Below are 22301 nucleotides of genomic sequence, written 5' to 3' on the forward strand. Positions count from 1 at the left end.
GAGAATCGTCGTGCGTCGACGAGGACGACGGAGACGTAGACGTAGACACTGGAGATCCCGTAATTTTCCCCTTCCGTGATTATCGTGACGCCGACACGGCGAACCGCTGATCGGATCGAGCCTTTTTTTGCGCAACGCGGCGCGGCAGTGCATGCGACGCGCCGCGGGAAATGCGGTTAGATAAGGATTTATTGCGGCCTGCTTGCATAATGAAAAAAAAAATTATCGGGACGTCGAGTAGTGCTTCTGCCTTGACAAATGACGCTCGCAAGACAGCTTTGCTGTTTGCGGAACGATAGAGAGGCGCATGGCGCGCTCTCGCTTAACTCCCGCGCTTATCTTCTGCCCCCGTATATACCCTTCTCAACAACCGTCCTGTGTTTATCAAGATCTAGAGAGGCTTACGGGGCCCCCCTTCTCTCCCAACCCCCGACGCCGTACGTTGTCGCGCGGCGGCGAGTGCAAATCCACCCAGAATGTAAGAATCGTTGGCCCGAGAATTGCATTTAGAGCGCCGGGGGTTTCCCCTTTTCCAGCTTCTTCTAGGATTAACCACTTCGACCAAACTCCAATTAACTTAATCGTGTATTAAAGGGTTGCCAACGCGACAAGGTAATTCAGGATGACCAGTTGTATTTCAGACGGAAAGATTAGGTTTAGGATGATTATATATCACTTATTAATCAACAATCAAATTAATCGGAGTTTGATCGGAGCGGCTTTTCAAGTCACATGCGATTCAAATTCCTGATTGCTCTGCGTACCGTCATCGCTTGTCGAGACATTGAATCGACAAAAGGAGTCATTCGACCGGAAAACCGTGATCTCTTTGATTACGCTGCTATTTGTATACGCCAGCATGCGAGGAATCGCTTGTTTGCATAACGATAAGGCGCGATTAGCGGCGGAACGATAAGAAACGATCCGCTCGTCCTCCGTAGAATTTCGTGCGCGATGAGGTGGAGCCCGCGGTGCACACCGTTTGATTTAGGACACCGCATTATCGCGCCATTCATCGGCGCAATCGCGACGAGATGATAAAAGCGATGGGAGAAATCGTTCCCCAAAAAAATCTCGCTCCATTTTTTTATTATTCTGCGTTCTGTCGCTATCGCCATTAATAACGGCGGATTAAAGAACAGGTCGATTTCTCTCTTATAATAAATATTTCGTGCCATGTACGAGAGTGAGAAAGAGACTATTATCTCTCGCGAATTCCTATCGTTTAAATCTCTTTACAGCCACTTGACGCGTTAACTGGAAACGAGATTTCATATTTTATTTCATTTCATTTGTCAAAACGTCATTAATTTCACGTGCGCTGTTCTGCGATTTGATCTTCTCATAAAATTTTCACGATAAAGAGATCATTCTCATATTCCTGGAATGCATTATTAATAAAAGCAGCAATAACAGACGGCGAGAGACATTGTACATCTATTTTCTTCATCTCTGTCTCGCCCGCTCTATTCACCCTCGTTCCCCCGTCGACTCGTCGTCGTTCGTTCGTGTCTAGCGGGCTATCGATTTTTCGTTACGCCACGCGCAACCTTGGATTGTCGGGTTTTTCGTACCGAGAGCATAATCGAGGAACATTATTTCCGCGTCGTGGACTAAGCAGGCTCCCCTTCCCCTCCTTCAAGGGGGAAACGAAGCAGAAGTGGACGGGCGGACGGACGGACGAGAAGGCGCGGTTGCGAAGCACGACGGAGAGCCCGCGATCTCGCGTGTAACGAGCGACCGACCCTACGTCGTATCTCATCAATTACATCGAGCCTGTAATTTCATCGTCATTAATATTTCTGACGGACGAGTCTTAATAAAGGAGGCGGCCATTGATCCAAGCCCAAGCCTCAACCGGCCAGACGCGACGCGCGCGTAGCCCGGATTCCGAATTCACCCTCGCGCGACGGCTGCGTGACGATTGCACGCGGCATTACCGCGGCTTATCCTGAAATTAGCCTGCTGGGTATCGTTCCAGAAGCGATCTGGGCGGCGTTATACCAAGCCCGGCCGCGGATACGGGGCAAGTGAGGCAAGGGTTTGCAAACAACCCTGCCGGGACAATCGGCTACCGCTTGTTGCGGCGGGGCACGCAACCGTATAACGTATACGACATTCCCCGTGCTCCATAATTTAAGGGAGCATTCTGGAGAAAGAGAGAGAGAGAGAGAGAGAGAACAGCACACAGCTGGGAGTTATAAACCCGCGTAGATTTTTAATCAGACCGGTACATATATTAACGATTGCGTTTCTCGCGAAATGGAAACTATCGTTGCAACGGTTTGCGAATAGTATTGGCATATCGCGCAAGTGAAACAACAATAGATGTGTATCCACGTAAACGCGTGTGCTAACAATCCCCCTTTGCAACGTAAGCCATGTTATGGTTGTATAATATAAGCTGTATGTTACGTGTACGTTTCGCACACTAAACCTGTAGTATCAAAAAAAAGCGAAGACTTTAAAATGATGACATGCCTTTGTGATAATGATCTTTCGTCATCGAGATTCGTCACTCGACTATACAAAGTTGTACGGTTTAAAATGTGTAGTGTCGAATTATATTCAGCTTGAGTTATTTTTAATCCAGATTGTTATTGTTCCTGCTCGATATATTCCTGATTTAATTAAAATAGAGTTAAACAATTTAATTGAAGAAATGTTGAAACTTGACTCAGATTTAATTTACTGTTTACTATAGGCGCACACGTTAATATCGGCGCTGTTTACTTTGAAACTAAATAATTCACAGAAATGGGTCGATTATACGAGGTTAAACTTTCTTTCAACTATACGTGTTTTGCGTTAAACTAATACATTTCGACACACATGTGTGAAAAAAAAAAGAATAAAATATTACTTAGCTCAAGAAATTGGTTTAAATTTAATTCTTTAATATTTAACGGTGCATTTCCGATTCTGCAATGCAAATACAGATTGGATAAATAAATGCAACTTGCGACAAAAAGTCAGACACAAACTTATCACAAGTCCGCTATATTTATTACGCTTTTCAAAGAATTATACGAAACCCAGCTGCACAGGATGTAAGCGACGGACTTTCCCACATTTCCGCTGTCGATATTTCGGTCGCGAATAAAACGTTGGCTCTAATAAAGTGGCACGGACGTTACGTCGAATCGAAATTCTGCTCGTCTTATTTGTGTCTTATTTCTTGCCTCTATTACCGGCGAGATTGGAGAGGGGTGGCTTATATTCCCCGGCGAGCAACATTGCGGGAATACGCTGCTACGTTATTTAGAAGGTATACCTTGCACAACGGCGTATCGCTCGATGATTCGAAAGAGGTATATAACGACGAGCGCACTCGGTCAACGCTGCGTTAACGGGGCCGCTACGTCGCCCCTCGTCCGCTTTCCTCCGTCCCCCGGTGCGAAAAGCGAGGGTGCGCGAGGGTTCCACCGCGAGGGTGGCATGGAAGCCGTGGGCGAGGGAAAGCCGGCGAGAGGAGGCGGAGAGATAGAGAGAGAGAGAGAGAGAGATACTTTCAACGTCGTTGAAAGCAACGGTACTTGCGAATTGTCGCGTTCGTGTCTCGGCGACGAAATTTTCATACGGCGACGCTGGAGGAATGTCGGCTGGCCGACAGTCGCTCATCGCATATTAATGGATCCATCTTCAACAGAAGCTATTTATATAATGGTAACGATTTTGACAGGACGGCTCCGCGCAGATACCGGGGCAGATAAGACGAGACGTTCAGATGTCCTGGCGATTTATTTACGCGCGGCGAAATGGTCCGAGTTCGTTAACTCAATCGCGACACCTCCCGTCATTAGGATTAATGGATATTACGTAAGTCGCGCGGCGGTAGCCGCGTCTCGAGCGCTATTCACGCTTGGAGTTTATTGAGACGCCTCTGGATAAAGGAACATTATACAATAGATTGTACTTTTTGTCAGGGTTGGGAACGTTACTTCTCATAAAAGCAAAGACTCGCTGCTATTTTCGCGTTACTTTTTTGTAATTAAAAAAAATATGATATTAGAGTTTATAATTACATTACTTAATATAATCAATATTGAAGCTTCTCCTCGTGTATTAAATTTTTCTAATAACTTTTAAAATTCTCTTTATATTATACCTTATTTTTATTTTTTAGTACATTTATTCTTTATTGAAATTTAAATTGTAATTCACAAACGCAAGTTTTATTAAACATTTTCATTGTTTTAAAACATTAATATTATTATTACATTTCAGTTTTTATTACTAATATTATATGGTATTATTAATACAAAAATTGTATGCTTTATATGTACGAGCGTGATTATTGAAATGCAGCCTGAAATATAAAGTACAATACATTTTTCAACATTTAAAATATATCACGAAACATAAAAACAAATTAATTTTATAATTGAATTTGATGTAAAATGTAATTTTTGATCCGGCGCGTCAATTATTGTATTTTGAACACTGAAGAATCGGCGCGAATATGTCGAATAGGTAAAAAATAATAGAGAACTAAAGTAACGACAAAAAAATAACGGCTGAATTCGTTATCGCTGCTATAAAAAAGTGTAACCGCACGCAGTGCACTTTTTCTGTGTTGCAACTTTGCTTTTTGTTACGCTTTTTTAATACAAAGGCCGTTCTACGTAAGATGCGGAACGCGAGTCACAGGTCGCGATGCGACAGCAAAACAAAGGTATTAATAATATCATCGACGTGTCTGATAGACGTATCACATCCGCATTTGCGACCTGCGACCTTGCGTTCCGCGTCTTACGTTGAATGGTGGCCTTAACACGTATGCGTCACCACGTCAAACTCACGCGATTACGTTGGCGTATGTTTTTGCATCCATCGCTCTTTCTATCCGAGAAAAATCGGCGATGTCGAAACCAGCGAAATACAAATGGAAAGCCGGCGGGGATCGATTTTCCCGATAAATTGGACGAACGGCACTGTTGTTGCGCGCGGCGATAGTTCCGCGAACAGTCGAATGGATCGTAATTAAGATGTTAAACAGATGCCGGGCGCCGATGGGTATATTAATTAGCCGCTATTCATTCGTGCGATCGCGCGCCTATGAATCCAAAATGAGACCGTCAGTCCAGCGGCGTCCCCGGCGCTCGGGAAATACCATGGGCACGCCGTGCCGGATACGGAAATGAAAGGGGAAAATTGGCGTTCGTCAGCCCGCGAACTTTTCCTCGCGATTAGCCCCGCACTCCGTCCTTTTTGCCGACGAGGGTCCCTCTCCACGCCCGCGCGGCGGTCCGCGTCTCGTCTACGATGATTAGGTGTATTTCAGCACGGGGACTCGTCGCAGCTTCTGAAGTGCTGAAACGCGCCATCCATCTTTCCGCGCCTCACCGGAGACCTTTCAGGTTTATTGCGGCGTAAACAAGACCCTCGCGAAAGGAGGGTTTGCTCACCGGAAGGCCGCGCAGCGTAACCGCAACTATTTTTGCGACGACGCGTTGACGCGATTTATTTACGGAACGTAAGTCCATCACGCGGAAATTCACCGCGATTCGACGCATCGAGCGAAGGGAGAAGAAGGAGTGAGAGAGAAAGAGAGAGGGGTGGGGGATAATTTGATCAAGAGACGGGACGCGCGGGGATGTAATTAGTTTATTTGGGAAACGGATACACACACGCGCGAAGTGTTCGGCGTGAATTTAAATAAATTCCCCGACGTAAACGTGTCGCGGCGCGCAAGTGTCCACTCGTCGTTTAATGGACACATGCAGGTACGTAGATGCAATGACGATTAAAGTTATTTATATTCCGGGCGAGGAGTCGGAATATAAATTAGGACGTGGCGACGAATGACGGGGATTCACAGTTCGAGTTTTATCATTTCGCGCAAGGGGAAGGGCGGTGAAACGGGCGATAGGGCCGGGACTGAAAGGCCGCTGAACCGAGGCGGGTGAAAAGTTTTGAAGATTATTTCGAATTAGTTTTAATTCGCCGTAATTGGTCACGAAGGCCGGACCGGAAACGACGAGGAGGCGTCGGTGGCGTCAAAAGGGAACGTAGGAGGGGAGGACGAAAATTCGTTTTAATTAAAATTGATAATCCCGGGAGACCGGATAATATTCCGCTAAGTCGCCGGCTGCATTGGGAATCGAACGAGTTTCCCTTCCCGAAAGTTTATTTCGGATTGCAAGTCCGGCAGCCATGCAGTTCCGTAGTGTTGCATTGTCGCCTTCTAATGGGGGGGGGGGGGGGGCTACGTCACTGCCGCAATCGGCGCACAAACACACGCCGACGACGACGGCACTTACTTACTTACGCAAGTAATTGTGCGCCGTTACGTTACGATACGACGGCCATCCTTTCCCCCCCGGTTCACTCTACTTTCTTGTATTACAGCGGGGTGGGCGACAGCGATAAATAATCCGTGGATATCCCCGTGCTCCCTGTATATGATACTCTTCACGTAAGTTATGTCCGCACATATTTCTGGAGGATAAAAGCTGAACAATATCTGTGCCGTAGACAAGTCTCGTTCATTGTGCCACGGCGTTACGTTAACTGTTGTACGAGAACTAGCGGGGAAATGGCAGGAAGACAATGCCGTTAAGCGAACGGATGAACAAGCACGCCGGATTAATTGTTCCTTTTATTTGAATCGTCATCTCTTTCCTATTTATTTCTATAAATCATTCGTTGTTTCTTTCTTAAAGTAGGGCAGATGCATATGAATGTACAGAGGAACGCCAAATTATACGATACATCGAGATATGTATGAACGATAATTTAATCAATTAAATATTATCGCGTAATTTCTCGCAATTAGTTGTCAAGGTAAACGAGAAGCGGCGGACGGGAGATCCTAAATAAGCAGCGAAGCGATATTGCGTCTCATCGTGAATAGTTACCCAAGTAAAATACAGCGATACACAGAACAGCCAGACCTGCAAATAGACAAACGGATATCCAGATAGGCGGTCTGATAGAATATCGATAGCGGTATATATCTCGAAAAAGGAGAAAAGGAACACATTGTGACAAGACCGCCCGTCTCGTAGTAGGAGTGCGTTCATTCTGCGAATGGATACATACAAAACACACACACACACAAACACACATACGTGCGGGGGGAAGGGTGGGAGGGGTGATGGAAGGGGAAACAACGCTACGAACGCGGGGAGGAAAGGGGAGACTGGCCTATCGAGGCCGACTCGGAGTTGTTCGGAATCTATCGGTGGACCAGATTTTACTCGTACGTACGCACATTCACCCCCGCGGTACACGACGACGTCGGCGGCGGGGGGTGCGTGTCGCTCTCCGTCTCTGCGCGTATGCGTGTATGAGTGCGAACGTTCCTACGTACGTACACCCGGTCGTCAAGACACGTTCAAACGACGCGGGGACGCAGGCGCGGTTTCGCGCGGTCACGCTCGCGCACGCTCGCGGCGCGCGTCGCCGGCGCCGCCGCCGTCGTTGTCGTTCCACCGCGAGGAAATTGATTCTGCGCGAAGCGCAAACGGGAGTTCCAGCGGCGACGGAGCCAGCCGTGCACCACCAGAGAGAAGCCGGGCTCGGTGGGCGCCGCGCATACTACTTACTCCTCCACCGCCGAGGGAGCGTAATTTTTCCCCCGTGATCGAGTCGCGAGAGGATTCGCAGCACCCCAAGCTCGGCCCGATCGCGGTGTATTATGTAAAGGGAATGTTACCGTTGTCAGTCTCCTACGCTACTATCCCTTTACACGCGCGCTATACCGCTGGCTGCTGCTGCTGTTGAAGAGGAGCGAGAGAGAGACAGAGAGCGCGCGGAGAGGTGCCTCTCCGACGACATGCGAAGAGACGCGTCCGACGCGACGACGACGACGACGACGACGACGACGGACGACGAGCGAGGATCGCAGGCAACCCTGCAGGTGGTGAGACACGTCGACGGCGACGACGAGCGACGACAGGAGCATCCATGGAACTGAAAATCCTGCTGTGGCTTCACATCGTGGGTGAGTTGCCTCTGTCTTCCTTTCCCACCGCCCCTTACGTTACTTACGCGTATACGCACACAGGTCCGTACGCGTACGCACTATACACGGTACACGTCGTCACGGCACGCAGAATCTCCCTCTGCGTTGCATCTGACAACGATGGTGCCCGTGCATCCGCTGGTGTCATCGACGGCATGCACGCGCTCCAGAATTTCCCTCCTGCCTCCTCGACTCGCGTGTTTTCCCCGATAGCTGACTGGCTCGCACATTCGTTGCCCCGACAAACGGCATCCTACCCTCGGTATAGATCCGTTCCTGGCGACCGAGGCCGAGGGTTGCTGCACCCCCGATGGCCGTCAGGCAGCGTGTATCGTCCTCGCGAGGAGCCGCTCTACTCCGCTCGAGTACGATGCTGCGATGGACCGTTTTCGCGTTCCGGCCGGAGCGACGGTGGCACGCGCCCGCACCTGGAAAATTACAAAAACAACAAGCTGTTAAGTTAGCCGTGGCCAAATGTTTCGGGTTCGAAAACGAATTTCGACGAGTTTCGCGATGACACATCTGAATAAACATGTGCAGCGCGCGCGCGTATACGAGTGCGAGCCGATATAAATTTTACATGCGCACATACATTCGACTTTTCGGTCAAGCTATTACATTAAACCCAATGAATTTATTATGTTAACATGGATTAAATTAAATTGCCGATATTAAGGGGGATTAAATTAACGTATTATCGCATCGAAGCGCATGGCGCCAAGCTATAAAAATTTCAAGCTAACCGTGCAACTTATACATTACCACGTATCGTTAATTTACCAGCACCGTCGTAAAATTCATGCCCGAGTGCTCTCCGGGTTAGACACTTTTTCACGATATCAGGAACTTTCTCCATTACGGACATTAGCATAAAGTACATGCATAGACGATGCGAAGCCGTCGTCGTAGGGATAATAACGCGACACGCAAACGTCGTCGTCGCCGGCGAGGAGACGTCTCTCCCTCTCTCTTTCTCTCTCTCGCGGATTCTCCTCGGGATTTCCCCGAGTCCGCGAAATGGATTTCGTCTCGGCGAGAATGGGCGTTGCTACGTCGCGGGGAACAAAGCGCAAAAACTAGAGACGAGAGACGCGGCGCGGCGCAGCGTCTGAGAAAGAGGATCCTTTTCGCCCCCGAGCATTGAACCAGCAGCGGCGGCGGCGGCGACGGCGGCGGCGGTGTGCCCGGAGAAATGCCGGAACGACGACGACGACGACGTCGGGTCGGCGTCGGGTCGTTGCACCGCGTCCGCGTTCGCCATAAAACGCGCGCGGGCGTTCCTCGTAATAGGGCATTAACAAATTTAACGAATTCCCATCACAGCCGGTATATAATCGCATTAATGACATTCCGGCGAATGCGATTTTACGATGCGCCGCGCGCGCGAGCGAGTTTTTCCCTTCCCCCCATTTCCCGTCGCGCGCTCCGCGCTAGCGAGACTCTTCGGTCTCGCCGAAAACTTCCTCCCTCCCTCACACGCACGCACGCTCGCGTGTGTTTGCCTCCTTAATATTAACGATCGTCGAGCGGGCGATCAAATGTCCGATTATCCTGAAACTTCGCGACGACTCTCGCGTTTGTAAATGGAGACTTCCTGCTCGCTGTCAGTCCTACGTCAATCTTTGTTTCTCCTTCTCGCGGGGATGTGTATATTTTAAAACGGTTCCGTCGGAGAGAGCAACTCTTTTCCGAAGAGAATTCCTTTTAATATGCGATTGTAAGAAAGACATGATTTGTGTACGATGGATCGACGTTAAAACATCATTGGCGTTTCGTCCGACAGTATGATATGTCAGCAAATCAATAAATCAGCAGGTCGAAGTTATTAAGGAAACGTTATGTTGGTAAAAGATTTTTTTTTAGAAAAAATTTCTTTCAATACTTGATTGCGGGAAAGGTATAATTTGCACGATGGACCGACATTAAAGCATCGTCGTTTCGTCCGACAATATGAAAATTGGTATTAATATAAATTAATGAATCAGAAAATCGAAATTATCATCACGTTGACGTATTAATAAGAGATTTCCATCTTTCGCGACGTGTGAGACTAATTACATATTGAAATTGATAAATTAAGACTTCCGTTCTGAAGATGCGCGAGAAAATAATCTCTCAACGTATCCTCGTCGCAACAGAAATGGAGAGACGGCAGAGAGATGTAATATCGGGGAATAAACTCGCTGGAATTATACTATTTTCGATCCCTCTAACAAATAATAACGTTTGATAAATGAAGTGTTAAAATGTATACTCCACGCAATCATCTACGTCTACGTCATGGAAACCCGCGCATCTGACGTTAACAAACATCTCGCTTGGAAACGAGCACCACGCGCTTCAAAATTGAACGGATTCCGAAACCCGATATTAAACGCGAGATATCCCATCTGCATTAGCGCGATATTTTTACGAGCGGGGAGATCCGCGCCGCTGCCGTATGAAAAACGCGAGTTATAACGCGCCCTTTTTTTTCTACCCCTTTTTCCGGAAGGATAAAAAAAACGGAATGACGGAACTTCGCCTATCTACGCGTTATCATCATTTACGACGCGCACTAACGATGCGCGCTGGCGGTGGCGGCGGCGGCGGCGATTGTTCCGTTTATTACGGCATCGCGCTTTATCAATTTGTGCCGAAAATAACAGAATTCAAATAACATTTCCGTTGGCGAAATTTCAAATCGAAGCGTCTCGCACGATGTGTCGCCGGTAATTTTCGTCCAATCGTGCGCGAGCCTTTTGCCGGTGCACAAAAGATAAGCTTTCCTATTGGAGCGTGTAGGGACGCGAAGCGTCGAAGCGCACGACGATACGGGCCCATTCTCTCTCTCTCTCTCTCTCTCTCCCTCTCTCTCTCTCTGTCGCTCTCTCCCTCTTCGATTCGAAATGCGATTCGTCGCTTCGCTCGGCAGCTAATTAAGCCGATCGCTCTACCGAACGTCATATCCGTTCTGCAGATCCGTCCGCGCGATTGTCCGATCGGGCGAAATCGCATTCATTGCGTGCGAGAGCTGTCCGTTAAACCGAGCGTATCGCCATTAGTGTAAGCGAATTAAGCTGAACTCGCTCCCGTATCGGCATCGAATATTCCGAATCGAGCCGCCCCGTCTCTCGAGCAGATTGATATTACCCACTTCGCCATTGAAGGGGGAGTGAGAGGGATCGAATGGAAATTATATCGCGTAGCGCCCTGTTTGCGCATCCACTTCTCTCCTTTTCACTTTTTTATTCCGCGACAGAGAATGGATATGTATACGCGACGTTCGACCTTTCTCGGGGAAAAAAAAAAAAACTCGAGTGGCTCGGAACGAGCTCGGCTCGTTAACGCCGTCCGGGCCGGGTGTTAATCGTCGTCGCCACGGGAGAGTACTAGTAGAAGTGCGTTAACGGCGTCTCCTGCGTGCTTATCTGTTTCTTCCGTACGACGGCACGTTCGTTACTTTCAGCCGGGTCGACGACGACGACGGCGACGGCGATAGTCTCGCGAGTCGTCACCTCAACCCCCTTCGCTCGTCAGTCGTAGTCGCTGTGCTCACAGCAAATCCACTTTTTATTAATGGCTAACGATCGACCGCGAGAAAAAAGGTGGAGGGGGGGAGAGAAAGAGAAAGAGAGAGAGAGAGAGAGAGAGAGAGAGAGAGAGAGAGAGAGAGAGAATGGTCTCGTGGTTTTGTAACTAAATACCCCGTAAGTGCCTCTAAACGCAGGGTAGGGAGAGACATTCCGCCCCGGATCGTCACACCCTTTAATGCGCTGGAGCAATATTTCCCTACGATACGTAGATTCCCCCCCTTTTTCTCCCCTTCCCTCATCCAATCCGTGAAACTGCGAGAGCCGGCATTATATCGATCCCCGAGCGGAAAGAAAGAGCGCTAAGAATTTCTCCCCCGTCGCGCGCGGAGAACTCCTCTCGTATAGGGTAAAGAGACCGTCGCATTGAAATCCGTTGCGTACGCTACGCGAGTCATTTACACGGGAACTTTCATACCGCGGACTGGTTTCTTTACGTAAACGGAATCGCTAAACTCGACGAGTCGCTGACCATCAAAGTTTGGTCCCGCTTGATTGAATGCGCGCCCGATGGACCATTGCAATGCTGCGTCATGCGATTTCAAGTCTTCGGGTGGAGCCGGCTCCTTTGAGATACTTTCAGAACAGGCACGTCAAAAGCGGGAGGAAGGAAAGAGGGAAAAAAAAAATCTGGAATTAACAAACTGTCGTCGAATAATGGAAGTCTCGGATAATGAAACTCGAAAACTGACCGAGATGTCGTATGTTTCGTGGATTTATTACGTAATACCTTACGCAACGCGCGCGACGTAAATAGCCGAGGAACAAAGGGCCCGTTTCGAAAGAGAGTGAACGACGTCGTCGACACGTGGAAATTTCGCGAGGGCCGCGGCGACGAGGTTCGTGTGTCTCGGTGGAAACGCGCGGAGTTCTATTTCTCGCGTGAGAGATCGATCCTATTCCTCGTGAATGAGAATATTTGGTGCGGCGGCGGCGGCGGCGGGGTGGCGGGGAAGGACGGAGGAAACAACGGGGCACACAACGCGGGAAGGATTCTATTCGCGATCGATAAAGGATTCCGGCGGCCGACGACGTGGGATTCGCCGAATAATTTCGAATTTCCGCGGGCGTGAGTGAGTGCGTCGCGTCCGTTATTATTATAAGAAAACCATTTCTCGCGAGAGATAGAGATAGGGAGAGAGAGAGAGAGAGAGAGAGAGAGAGAGAGAGAGAGAGAGAGAGAGAGAGTATTCTCGTGATTGTATTCATCGGTCGCTTTCATTACGGGGATTTCCGCGTAATGACGATGTCGCTCCGATATGTCGCTTCGTGGCCGTGTAGCTGTCTGCTGCGGAGCGAACCCAGTGGTTCCCAAGCCCGCGGGCGCGCGATCGTTTGATCTAATTAAAAGATGAGGCCTTCTCGCGCGACACAGACTCGCACTGAAAGAGGGAATATAATCTTTAATTAACGTAATGTGTCTTCGGACGGCTTCTCGTTTCCGTCGAGAGCCTTGGTGCACGCCGAGGGGCAAAGAAGTTGTTGGATCGACTGAATTTTTCAACTTGATTGAATTTTCCTCCAGCTCGATGTATTAAATACTTGAAGTTCAAGTACGTTAATTTGTTACATATTTTATACATTTAAAAGTTAAATGCTGCATATTTAAAGGTGAAGAAATTCAAGTTGGAAAAAAACTCAAATTAACGTAGCGACGTGTAGTGACATTTCACTATAAAGATCGGACAACCGCGAATTATTATCTCCGTACGTATCATCGAACCGAAAATAACAAACAAGATGACATTTAGCGGGAAGATTGAGTCACGGAAAGAATGGCTCGTACGGAATATTAAATCGAAGTAGACCATCTCTGGCGACTTAAAAAATCGATAGCCGCAGAATATTATGTGTGACGTAGCAGCGCCCTTTATTTCAGCGCCCTTCGGGCCTCCGAAAGTCCGTCGTCACTTTTCCTATTTGGGAGGCACTGTCCGCGGGACGTAATCGATGAGGTATGCATCGCGAGTGATATTCAGCCGCCGCGTTGCGCCACCTCTCTCTTTCTCTCTCTCTCTCTCTCTCGCGTGACATGACACGGCAGAAATTCACCTTCGGCTTTCATTTCCTCTTTTCCCCCTGGGGGGGCATGAGTCGAGATTCGGATCCGTACGCGAGTCTCCGGGTCTCTCCTGCAGCCCGCACGTGCCCTAATAACCTCGCCGAGATCATCCGTCCCGATAGGCGAGCGCCGGACTGGCTCGCGTTTCAGCCAACGACAAACCGACGACGGGTGTATAATACCCGGGCCGATAAAATATAATTAACGGATCTCTCTCCTTTGCTCGCAGGAATTTGCTCGGGTCTACGGGGAGTGCGCATCCAGATACCGACGGCCGTGAGGAAGGGCGACTCGGCGACGCTGAAATGCTGGTATGACACCGAGGGCGACCAATTGTACGCTGTCAAGTGGTACAAAGGGGGCAGGGAGTTTTATCGCTATGCCCCGAACGAGAGCCCGCCCGTCAAGACTTTCCCCATCGGGAACCTGACGGTGAAGGTAAGTTCTCCTCGATCGTCCCCGATTCAGGGAGACGAATGAGCTCGCGCGATCCGCGCGGGGGTCCCGCGGGTGCGTCACGAAATCTCGAGATCCTTCCACGGTGTCCCAGGAGGCGGGAGAAAAAAGCGAGTGTCAAGAAGAGGAAGAGAGAGAGAGAGACAGAGAGAGAGAGAGAGAGAGAGAGAGAGAGAGAGGGAAGGGATGAGGATTTATTGCGGTCGAGAAGTTGCGAATAGAACACGATAACGCCGATAGCGCCGGAACGTACAGTTCCTGCTTGCTGTATAGCCGTTCCACCGTTCTACATATCGGCTGATCGAAGTTTTTGAATTCGAGCTGTCTCCCTACGAGAGGGGTAACTGATGGCCATCGTTGATGCGCGTTGCTCGTCGGCGTGTGTGTGTGTTGCGTTTTCCCTCCATTAAATTTCGTTTTTTTTATTCTCCTTTTTAATTTTTTAACTGGACAGGAGTTTTATCGCGTTTTTTTTTTTATACTGTAGTCTTATATTCGATTTATGGTATCGCAAATTCTACAGTTTTTAAAAATTGTATTTTTGTAATTTAGCTAGAGAGAGGGGGGCGAGAGAGAATCGATGTCATTCTATTATTTTTGTCAGTAGTTGCAGCACGTGCTATAACGTATACAAAATGTCGCGCCGTTAAATCGCAATTTTTACTACTTTTCAAGTGCTTTTTTTTTCTAAATGAGACTACATTTTGCGTCACTCTATTCTACCTGGCGGGCCGCGTTTCGTGGATGTACACACGTTCACGCGCGCCAATCCCGTTGCTTAAAACGCCGTTAAATATAATTTTATGCGCGGCAGTTCTGTTTAAAATTCCGCGTGTCGCGAACGCGACAGCTCCGATTACGATCTAATGACGGCTGTTTGCAGAGCGAACGGTGAGACGCGGGTGACATCGTCGAATAGATCATTCCGCATTATTGCGCTCGCACGCGCGGTTTTATAGCGTTTTTCCTGCGTTTACACTGTTTGTTGGCGCTCGCGCGCCCAGCGCTCTTGCGATTTTTTGCACGCGGACGTCAAGCGCCGCGGGCTGCAATTCGAAACGCAATTCGGACACCTTGCTGCGATATTCATTACCTTTAACATCGCCGATAATAACGACTCTCGGCAATCGGCGGCCGGCGTGTGTACATACGTACGGGAGGGGGAAAAAAAAGAGGAAAGCAAGCCGCGCGAGTACATCGCGAATATTTAACGCCGCGCGGAGACACGGGGATTCCCGTTTGGGAATCAAACCGGAGTGAGCTCTGATATCGAATAACCGAGTCGGGATTGCATGTCGTCCGATTGGCGGAAGCATCGGTCATTAATGGATTGAACGGATTCCTCTCTCTCTCTCTCTCTCTCTCTCTTTCTCTCTCTCTCTCGTAAGCCCGTTACGTATTCTCGGATGTATACACGTACATGCCGCACGTGTATCATCCGGGAGAATTCCCGCGGTCCCCTCGTGTCTGGGATAATCACGACGGCGAAGATGCCTCGTCGTGTCCTCGAGTTCGTAATGAATTACCGTTGTCCCGCAGAAAACGGAGAGCAACGCGACGCAGGTCGTGCTGACGAAGTTGGAATTGGAGGCGGCGGGCGTGTACAGCTGCGAGGTGTCAGCCGATGCGCCTTCCTTCCACACGGCCATAGTTTACGCGGCGATGAACGTCGTCGGTAAGTGTGTCTCCTTTCGTCCTTCTTCTCCTCCTCCTCCTCCCGTACTTCAACCCTCTTACTCTCCCCGCGACACGTTAATAACTCGGGGCTCTGTCGTCGTCGACACCGCGTAAAAACACGTTGCGGAGCGGTTTATCACCACCGGCGGCAGCGGGGCGGTTTAACGCGCGGTCGGCCTCGCCGTCCGACCATATCCCGCGGATATCGTGTTTTTGATAAGGGGAATAATAATAAGCGCGCTATTTAAGTCGCATTCTCGCCGTCAATAAAATATCTCTCTCGCGATAACTCACTCGGCGTATCAAGCGCCGCGAGCGGGGTGGAAAAAAATAGAAGGGAGGAGGGGGAAGGAAAAAGGGAAAAATGCGAGGAGAAAGGCCTTTACGCCTCGCGGCTTCTTTCGCAATTTACGGAGGCTGCGCATCGAGCGTAATATATTTTAACTACGTAAATTGCATGTCGCTATTTTCGTAGGTTCCTTCATTAAAACGCGGCATCCGATAAATTTACAACGCCGACAACATTCTGCCCGGGGAAAGAGGGGAGGGACTTCTTTTTCGAAATTTACCGTAATCTATTCTGATATTACAGTACGTACCACCTCTCTTACCCTCCCGCCTTTCCTCGGTGGAGAGAATTAAATGTCTTTTTTAATTACTCGCGCGCGCGTCACCGCCAGCAGCGGCGGCGGCAGCAGCAGCAGCAGCACGGCTGGCGGGCGAATGAGGAGGAAGAAATGTACGTAACGAGCTCGCGGAGTTTCGAGGATGCGACACAAATCTTCCGCGAGGATGGGACTATTCAATTCTCGCGTCTCGGAGAGCGGCGACATTTTTATTTGCGTTGCGTTTCCCACCCGTCGTAAAGACGCGGCGACGTCGTTGTAGAGGCGCGCGCGTGCGAATTTACGGTTCGCTCGTAAAAAGAGCGAAAAAAAGTGGCGATATTTCGCTGGGCCGCCGGCGACACGTGCAGGTAACGCTCGCGTAACGACTCGCACGCGTACGTGTGTGTGTGTGTGTGTGTGTGTGTGTGCGCATTACACTTGACGACGACGATAGCGAAAACGGCCGGCGGGCGAGCACGCGAGCACCGCCGAATCGCTGCGTCTATCGTAAGAGAAGAATTTTTCGTACGAGGGACGAGAGTGCCCCGAGGGAAGGGACGGCGGGGAGGATACGAGAGACCGTTTTCACCCCCTCGTATCGACCAACCGTCACCGCCGCCGCTGCCAGTCGAAAGTTTCGACTGTGTCGGGCTTTGGGGGAGACGGCGACGGGTCCGGTCAAGCTCGGTCAAAGCGTCGAACGTCTCTCGACTTGCACGCAAGCTCATGCGATGCTTGGTCGCGTACACGTACGTGTACAGGGTGGTCCGAAATCACCGAAGGATCGCCTCTCGTACACGTACTCTTCGTCTAATCCGTTCTCCGCAAAAGGAGAAAAGAAAAACCGTTGGAAAACCCGGAACGGTCGAGTTACGTGCGATTGAAAGATTTCTTCTCCTCTCGGAGGATTTTCCTATAGCGTCAATTTTAATCCGACTCGAGACGAGCTTTGTACCTCGTCGGTTTGGAATACGACATACGATATGAGAATTTATTGCGAGCGCATTAACGCGAGAGAGATTGAAGATTCGCTGAAAAGAGGGAGAGAGAGAGAGAGATAGCCTCCCCTTGATATTTTCGCCGAGAGAGAGAGAAAATCTGCTTTCGACACCGCGAAGTGGTATGTATGCACGGAGGTGGTGGCTGGCTGGCTGGCTGGCTTGGCCGAGGCAGCGAGCCAGGGTTTGAGGCCGCTAGATCTGGAACACTCTATATACGTGGAGTATATATTGCCTTCGCAGAATTGCCCTCTGAGATGCCGTCGATACAGGGACTAAAGAGGAAATACCGCGTCGAAGATCCGCTACGTTTGAACTGCACATCCGGCCGGAGCAAACCAGCCGCGAATCTCACTTGGTATATCAACGATCGACAGGTATGCTCTAACTGCTAATGATAGTAATGCTCGCGCGGTTAGACCGGGAGGATAGACGGACGGAAAGGAGCACGGGAGAAGAGGGAAGGGGGGGGGGATCAGATACCTCTATTTAGTTTACCCCCGGCTTTGATCCATTATCCCTGATCAAACGTCAGAGACAAGGGAGCTTATGGGATACGTTCCTCCTCGAGATGTTCCGAAGTTGGAGAGAGTAGCGCGCGTCCGCGGTGCGGAAAATAATTTAACATTCTGATCCTCGGTTGTCGTGCGATATTAACGTTAATTTATCTTAATTAAGACTTAACGGAGACAATGTTCGGAAAGCGCTTTAAATCATTTTTCGATACTCTTAAAAGGTTCAATGTATTACCAAATAATTATTTAAATAATTAAATCCGGATTTCCAGGGAAATAGCGATAAAATATAATACTAAAAACTTGAAGACTGGATATGTATTTTCAAAATTTCGGTATATTTACGAAACGTCGCACACATTTGCAATATTCAAAATAGTTTCCATAATCACCTTACGTCGACGCACCTCTATGTCTAAATTATTCCGCGTGCTGGGCACGAACGCGCGATCGTCGGAAAATTAAAATCGCCATGCAATATACCGAAAATTTATTTAACAGTAGCATTAACGATATACGAAGAAGCGCGAGTACACATTTTACCTTTATACCGCTAGATATTAGTATTTATTTTATCCCTCAGCAGCCCATTATACTATCATCAACTCATCACGGTCATGATGAAACCTAATTAACTTTAGTTTTTTTTTTTAAATTAAACGTATTCGAGGTCATTTACTGCCATATCAGAATATATGATTCTGGCGTACACGCGCGATTACAAATTTAATAATCTTATCCATTCTTTTTTGTGCGCTACGCTTATAGCGCGACGCTTTATGTTATCTTTATAGCCGCGCTCTACAGTAGCTATGTTATCTTTATATATAGACCGCGCGTTTAGAGTCGTTTGCCATAAATCCCTAATGACTAATTCACGTCTTTCTTCTGTTTCCTGTCTCTTCCTCAGCCGATCAAGTCGCACGTTCGCACGTACAGCCCGCTCGACACGAACGAATCGGAGTGGCAGATTTCGCAGATCGGACTCCAGTTCCTGGTTACGCACGACCATTTCGTGAGCGGCAAGCTGAAGATACGTTGCAGCGCGTCGATATACGACATTTATTGGCAGAGCACGGAAGTCAGCGCCGAGGAGGACCGGCCGCGGGTGATACACTACGAGCCTGCCGCGACTATCGTCGGCATCAACTACCTTCAGCCACCGCCAAATTTTCAGACCGGCCAGAAGAAACCTGACGGTCAGGCTGAAGTGAAAGGTAAAAAAGCTTCTTCCCGCCGGGAAGATCTTCGCGTCGGGTCAGCGCGACGCGGCTTCATTATCACGATGGGGGAGGAGGGTTCTCGTAAATACATCGTCGCCCGACGATTATTTATCGAAATTCGCGATACTTCTAGAATCTTTGGGCGCGGACAGAGTCCATTTGTTCGCGTTCTATTTTTTCTTTCTTCGAGCTTTTCGAATAACATCCGGTGAATTCGACGAGCTCTTTGAGCTTTTTAAGCATTTGCTTTGAGTCGGACATAGCCGGGGCATTGAGGAAGCCACGCCACGCTGAACCGCGATCTAAATTCCTCCTCTTGAACGATTTAATCCCTCGGGGGGGAAAAAAACCACAAACAAAGAATGGGATATCGAGTATTATCAGAGCATCTCGTTCGATGACTTTTCAGTGCTGAGGTCCTTCGCGGTGAACCTGCGGCCGTCGGCGAGGATGGTCATGGAATTGTTTGCGCTTCTTCTAATCGTCATTCGTTAAATGGTATGTAGTGCATCGTTCGAGAAACGCGCTTTGGTGGAACACTTTGCGTATGTCGACGTGCTTGTAAGAGGTAGAGAAGGAGGAGGAGGCGAGGACGGAGGTGGACGAGAAGGAAGAGGAAGAGAAGGAGGTGGAGGGCTCGAGAGACGCTTTGTGCGATGATGACGTTTCCTCTATGGGATCGCCTCGGATCACCACGCAGCAGCAATATACAACAGAGGAGCGAACACAGGGAGCTCCTTGGGTCACGTCACAGCGATGAAACCCTGAAAGGCTCGCTTGTAACGGCGGGGAGGAATGGAAGTGACGGAACGCGACAGAGAATTCGATGTCGGTTGCGGACGACGGAAGAGGAGGACGAGGGGAGGAAAAAAAGAATCGTGGACGAAGGGCGAATTCCCGCGAGACGATTTATCCGACGTTCACACTCATCCGACGATCAACGAATGTCCAAAAAGCACTACAGCGACGAAAGACGGCTGGATTTATATATACTTGCGATATATATATACATATATATATATATATTCGGGAGTTATTTTATTATTATTATTATTAGACCATGTGTACTCTTGCTTCCTTCCAGCGGGAATAATGTGTTTGCAATGTGTAGGTATACATACATATAGTACGTTTACGTCGCATCGTATGGAAAGATAGTTTTTTTTTCGTACTTTTATAACTCAGAAGGAGACTATAACGTAGCATGAATGTACGTGAGTTCTCGACAGCGTAAAAACACACATGTACACGTAATACAAACACACACCTACGGAAATATACGCAAATGTGACACGGCAGATGAGTATGTAAATTCGCTCGATTATATACACACACACAGACATACACAGCACACATAGATACACGCACACACACACATATACAATTATACTTTTTCTCTGTATGAATAACTGAAAAAAAGTGTTCGAGAAAATATATATTGCAGCCCGCCTAAGTATTTTACAGTGTGCGAGATGATGTACCTGAATCGGATATTCGTGCGAACTTCTTTTTTGTGTTGCTATTTCTATAGGGGATACTATGTACTATATAATAAGCGAGGAAAAGATGTGCTATATCGAGTTATATATATATATATATGATAATAACACAATTTGTGTATCTCGGTCATTCCATTTCATATATATTAAAGCGTAATTAATTTATTAATGAGGCTGATTTCATTGATGTACAGTACGACTGGAGTTTATTATATAAATTCATTAAGTATATTGCCATTGTGTTTCCTTTGTATGTAACCTCTATTCTTTCTTACATCTCGACGCAATTCAAACCGCCGCATTCTAATACTTCTTTACATTATGCAAAATAGAATCTGTCTGCGCGTAGGTATGTCCATTCATCATATCGCCTGATAACATCATAAATTATCATGCGCCGTTTGCGCTTATTGATATTCGATATCAATCGTTTTTTGTTCTAAATGCATTTTCGCTGAATATTTCAATATTTCTATAAATCTATAACATCGAGTTCAAGCTAAGTATGCTATCAAATAAAATTATAATATAAGAATAGAATATTCGAGAAAAATATTAAAAATAAAGCAACTCTTTACAGTTTTCTTTTTTTATGTTACAGAAACAAATATAGCTAGTCCACAGTATAATTCTCGTATATATACATTTATGTATGTATATTATATATATGTACATAATATTAATACAAATATTTATATAGATATTTATTATATTAATATTGATAGTGATATAAAAATATATTTATTACAATGATAAGCCCAACAGTAGGAGTATAAAATAATTATTTTTGTTGAGAGAGAGAGAGAGAGAGAGAGAGAGAGAGAGAGAGAGAGAGAGAGAGAGAGAGAGAGAGAGAGAGAGAGAGAGAGAGACAGAGGAAAACAAAATTTCATTATATATAGTAATTATTTTGTAAGCACGTTGGGTCAACAATTTTATTTTCTACGCTAGGGAAAACATCTATCCATTTTAAATGATCGGCGTTAAAACAATACCGTCTTTTAAATAATGCACAAACGCAAAGAAGAGGGCTACCGGTCGTCGACTACCCGTGAAAACGGCCGATTCTCGTGGACATTAAATAAAATATCATTCGACAAAAGCACGCGTTAATTCACCCGGCAAATCGAGGAACGCCGCTTTGCGGATTATTATATTTATTTATGCATGACCGCCGTGTGTGTACGCCGTTAATGTGATAACTCAATTATTACACGCCGTAATGTTTACTCTGTGCCGTTATGCGAAATATATGAACACACACGAGTATTTTTGATATTTGTGCACCGCACATTTGTATACCAGAGAAATTGGGTTAGTATCTTAAAATACCCCATTTTATTCTTCTTCTTTTACACATTTTTCCAAAAATACAGTCATAATTATAGTATATCATATACTAATATTTCAATAAGTTTTTAAATTGTAACAAGGTTTTAAATGTTTAATTTTTATTTTATTAAGATTTGCATGTTTGAATCTTCTTTAATTTTTTGACAGGTGACAAACCTTTATTAAATTTTTAGAAAAATAATCTGACACAATCTTTCGAAAAATTATTTAAAATTATTTAAGAATTCATCTTTTAACAAAACTTGGCTTACTTGCAGATTTAGTCGGGATAGTTATTATAAAAAGATTTTCAAAGTCTTCGATATTCTTCTCTTTTAGCTCATCAGGATCTCGTTGAACAGTTCTCCTCGTTGAAGTGTTCGTAAAATA

General features: G+C 47.2%; 2 protein-coding genes and 1 long non-coding RNA gene across 4 annotated transcripts in view; 1 reads left to right on the top strand and 2 right to left on the bottom strand.

Moving 5' to 3' along the window:
- Nucleotides 1-6583: 6583 nt before the first annotated feature.
- LOC118644867 lies at nt 6584-7355 on the bottom strand. Its single transcript, XR_004962657.1, has 2 exons — nt 7213-7355; nt 6584-6896 (listed from the first exon to the last, which is right to left on the bottom strand). It is a non-coding gene; the product is annotated as an uncharacterized LOC118644867 (long non-coding RNA).
- A 167-nt stretch (nt 7356-7522) lies between these two features.
- LOC105828913 lies at nt 7523-20810 on the top strand. The gene is made up of 6 exons (XM_012667485.3): nt 7523-7948; nt 13833-14041; nt 15599-15734; nt 17586-17719; nt 18768-19074; nt 19490-20810. Exons 1-6 carry the CDS (start codon nt 7912-7914, stop codon nt 19573-19575), a joined length of 909 nt encoding a protein of 302 aa, XP_012522939.1. The 5' UTR covers nt 7523-7911; the 3' UTR covers nt 19576-20810.
- The window catches only part of LOC105828914, a 32202-nt gene continuing 17855 nt past the window's right edge, over nt 7955-22301 (bottom strand). For both annotated transcript variants that reach the window (XR_003626628.2, XM_012667486.3), the window contains exon 2: nt 7955-8397. Coding sequence is in view for 1 of the 2 variants with exons in the window: in XM_012667486.3 (XP_012522940.1) it covers nt 8114-8397 (284 nt within the window). In the remaining variant the exon portion in view is untranslated. The remainder of the gene's footprint in view (nt 8398-22301) is intronic.

The sequence above is a fragment of the Monomorium pharaonis genome, chromosome 3 (genome assembly GCF_013373865.1).
Source record: "Monomorium pharaonis isolate MP-MQ-018 chromosome 3, ASM1337386v2, whole genome shotgun sequence".
NCBI lineage: Eukaryota > Metazoa > Arthropoda > Insecta > Hymenoptera > Formicidae > Monomorium > Monomorium pharaonis.

Bases quoted from the DNA above. Each gene is read 5' to 3' on its own strand.
- LOC105828913 (XM_012667485.3), top strand. From the start codon at position 7,912: ATGGAACTGAAAATCCTGCTGTGGCTTCACATCGTGG. The intron at 7,949-13,832 runs GTGAGTTGCCTC...CTTTGCTCGCAG, and splicing joins GCTGTGGCTTCACATCGTGG to GAATTTGCTCGGGTCTACGG. The intron at 15,735-17,585 runs GTAAGTGTGTCT...TTGCCTTCGCAG, and splicing joins CGCGGCGATGAACGTCGTCG to AATTGCCCTCTGAGATGCCG.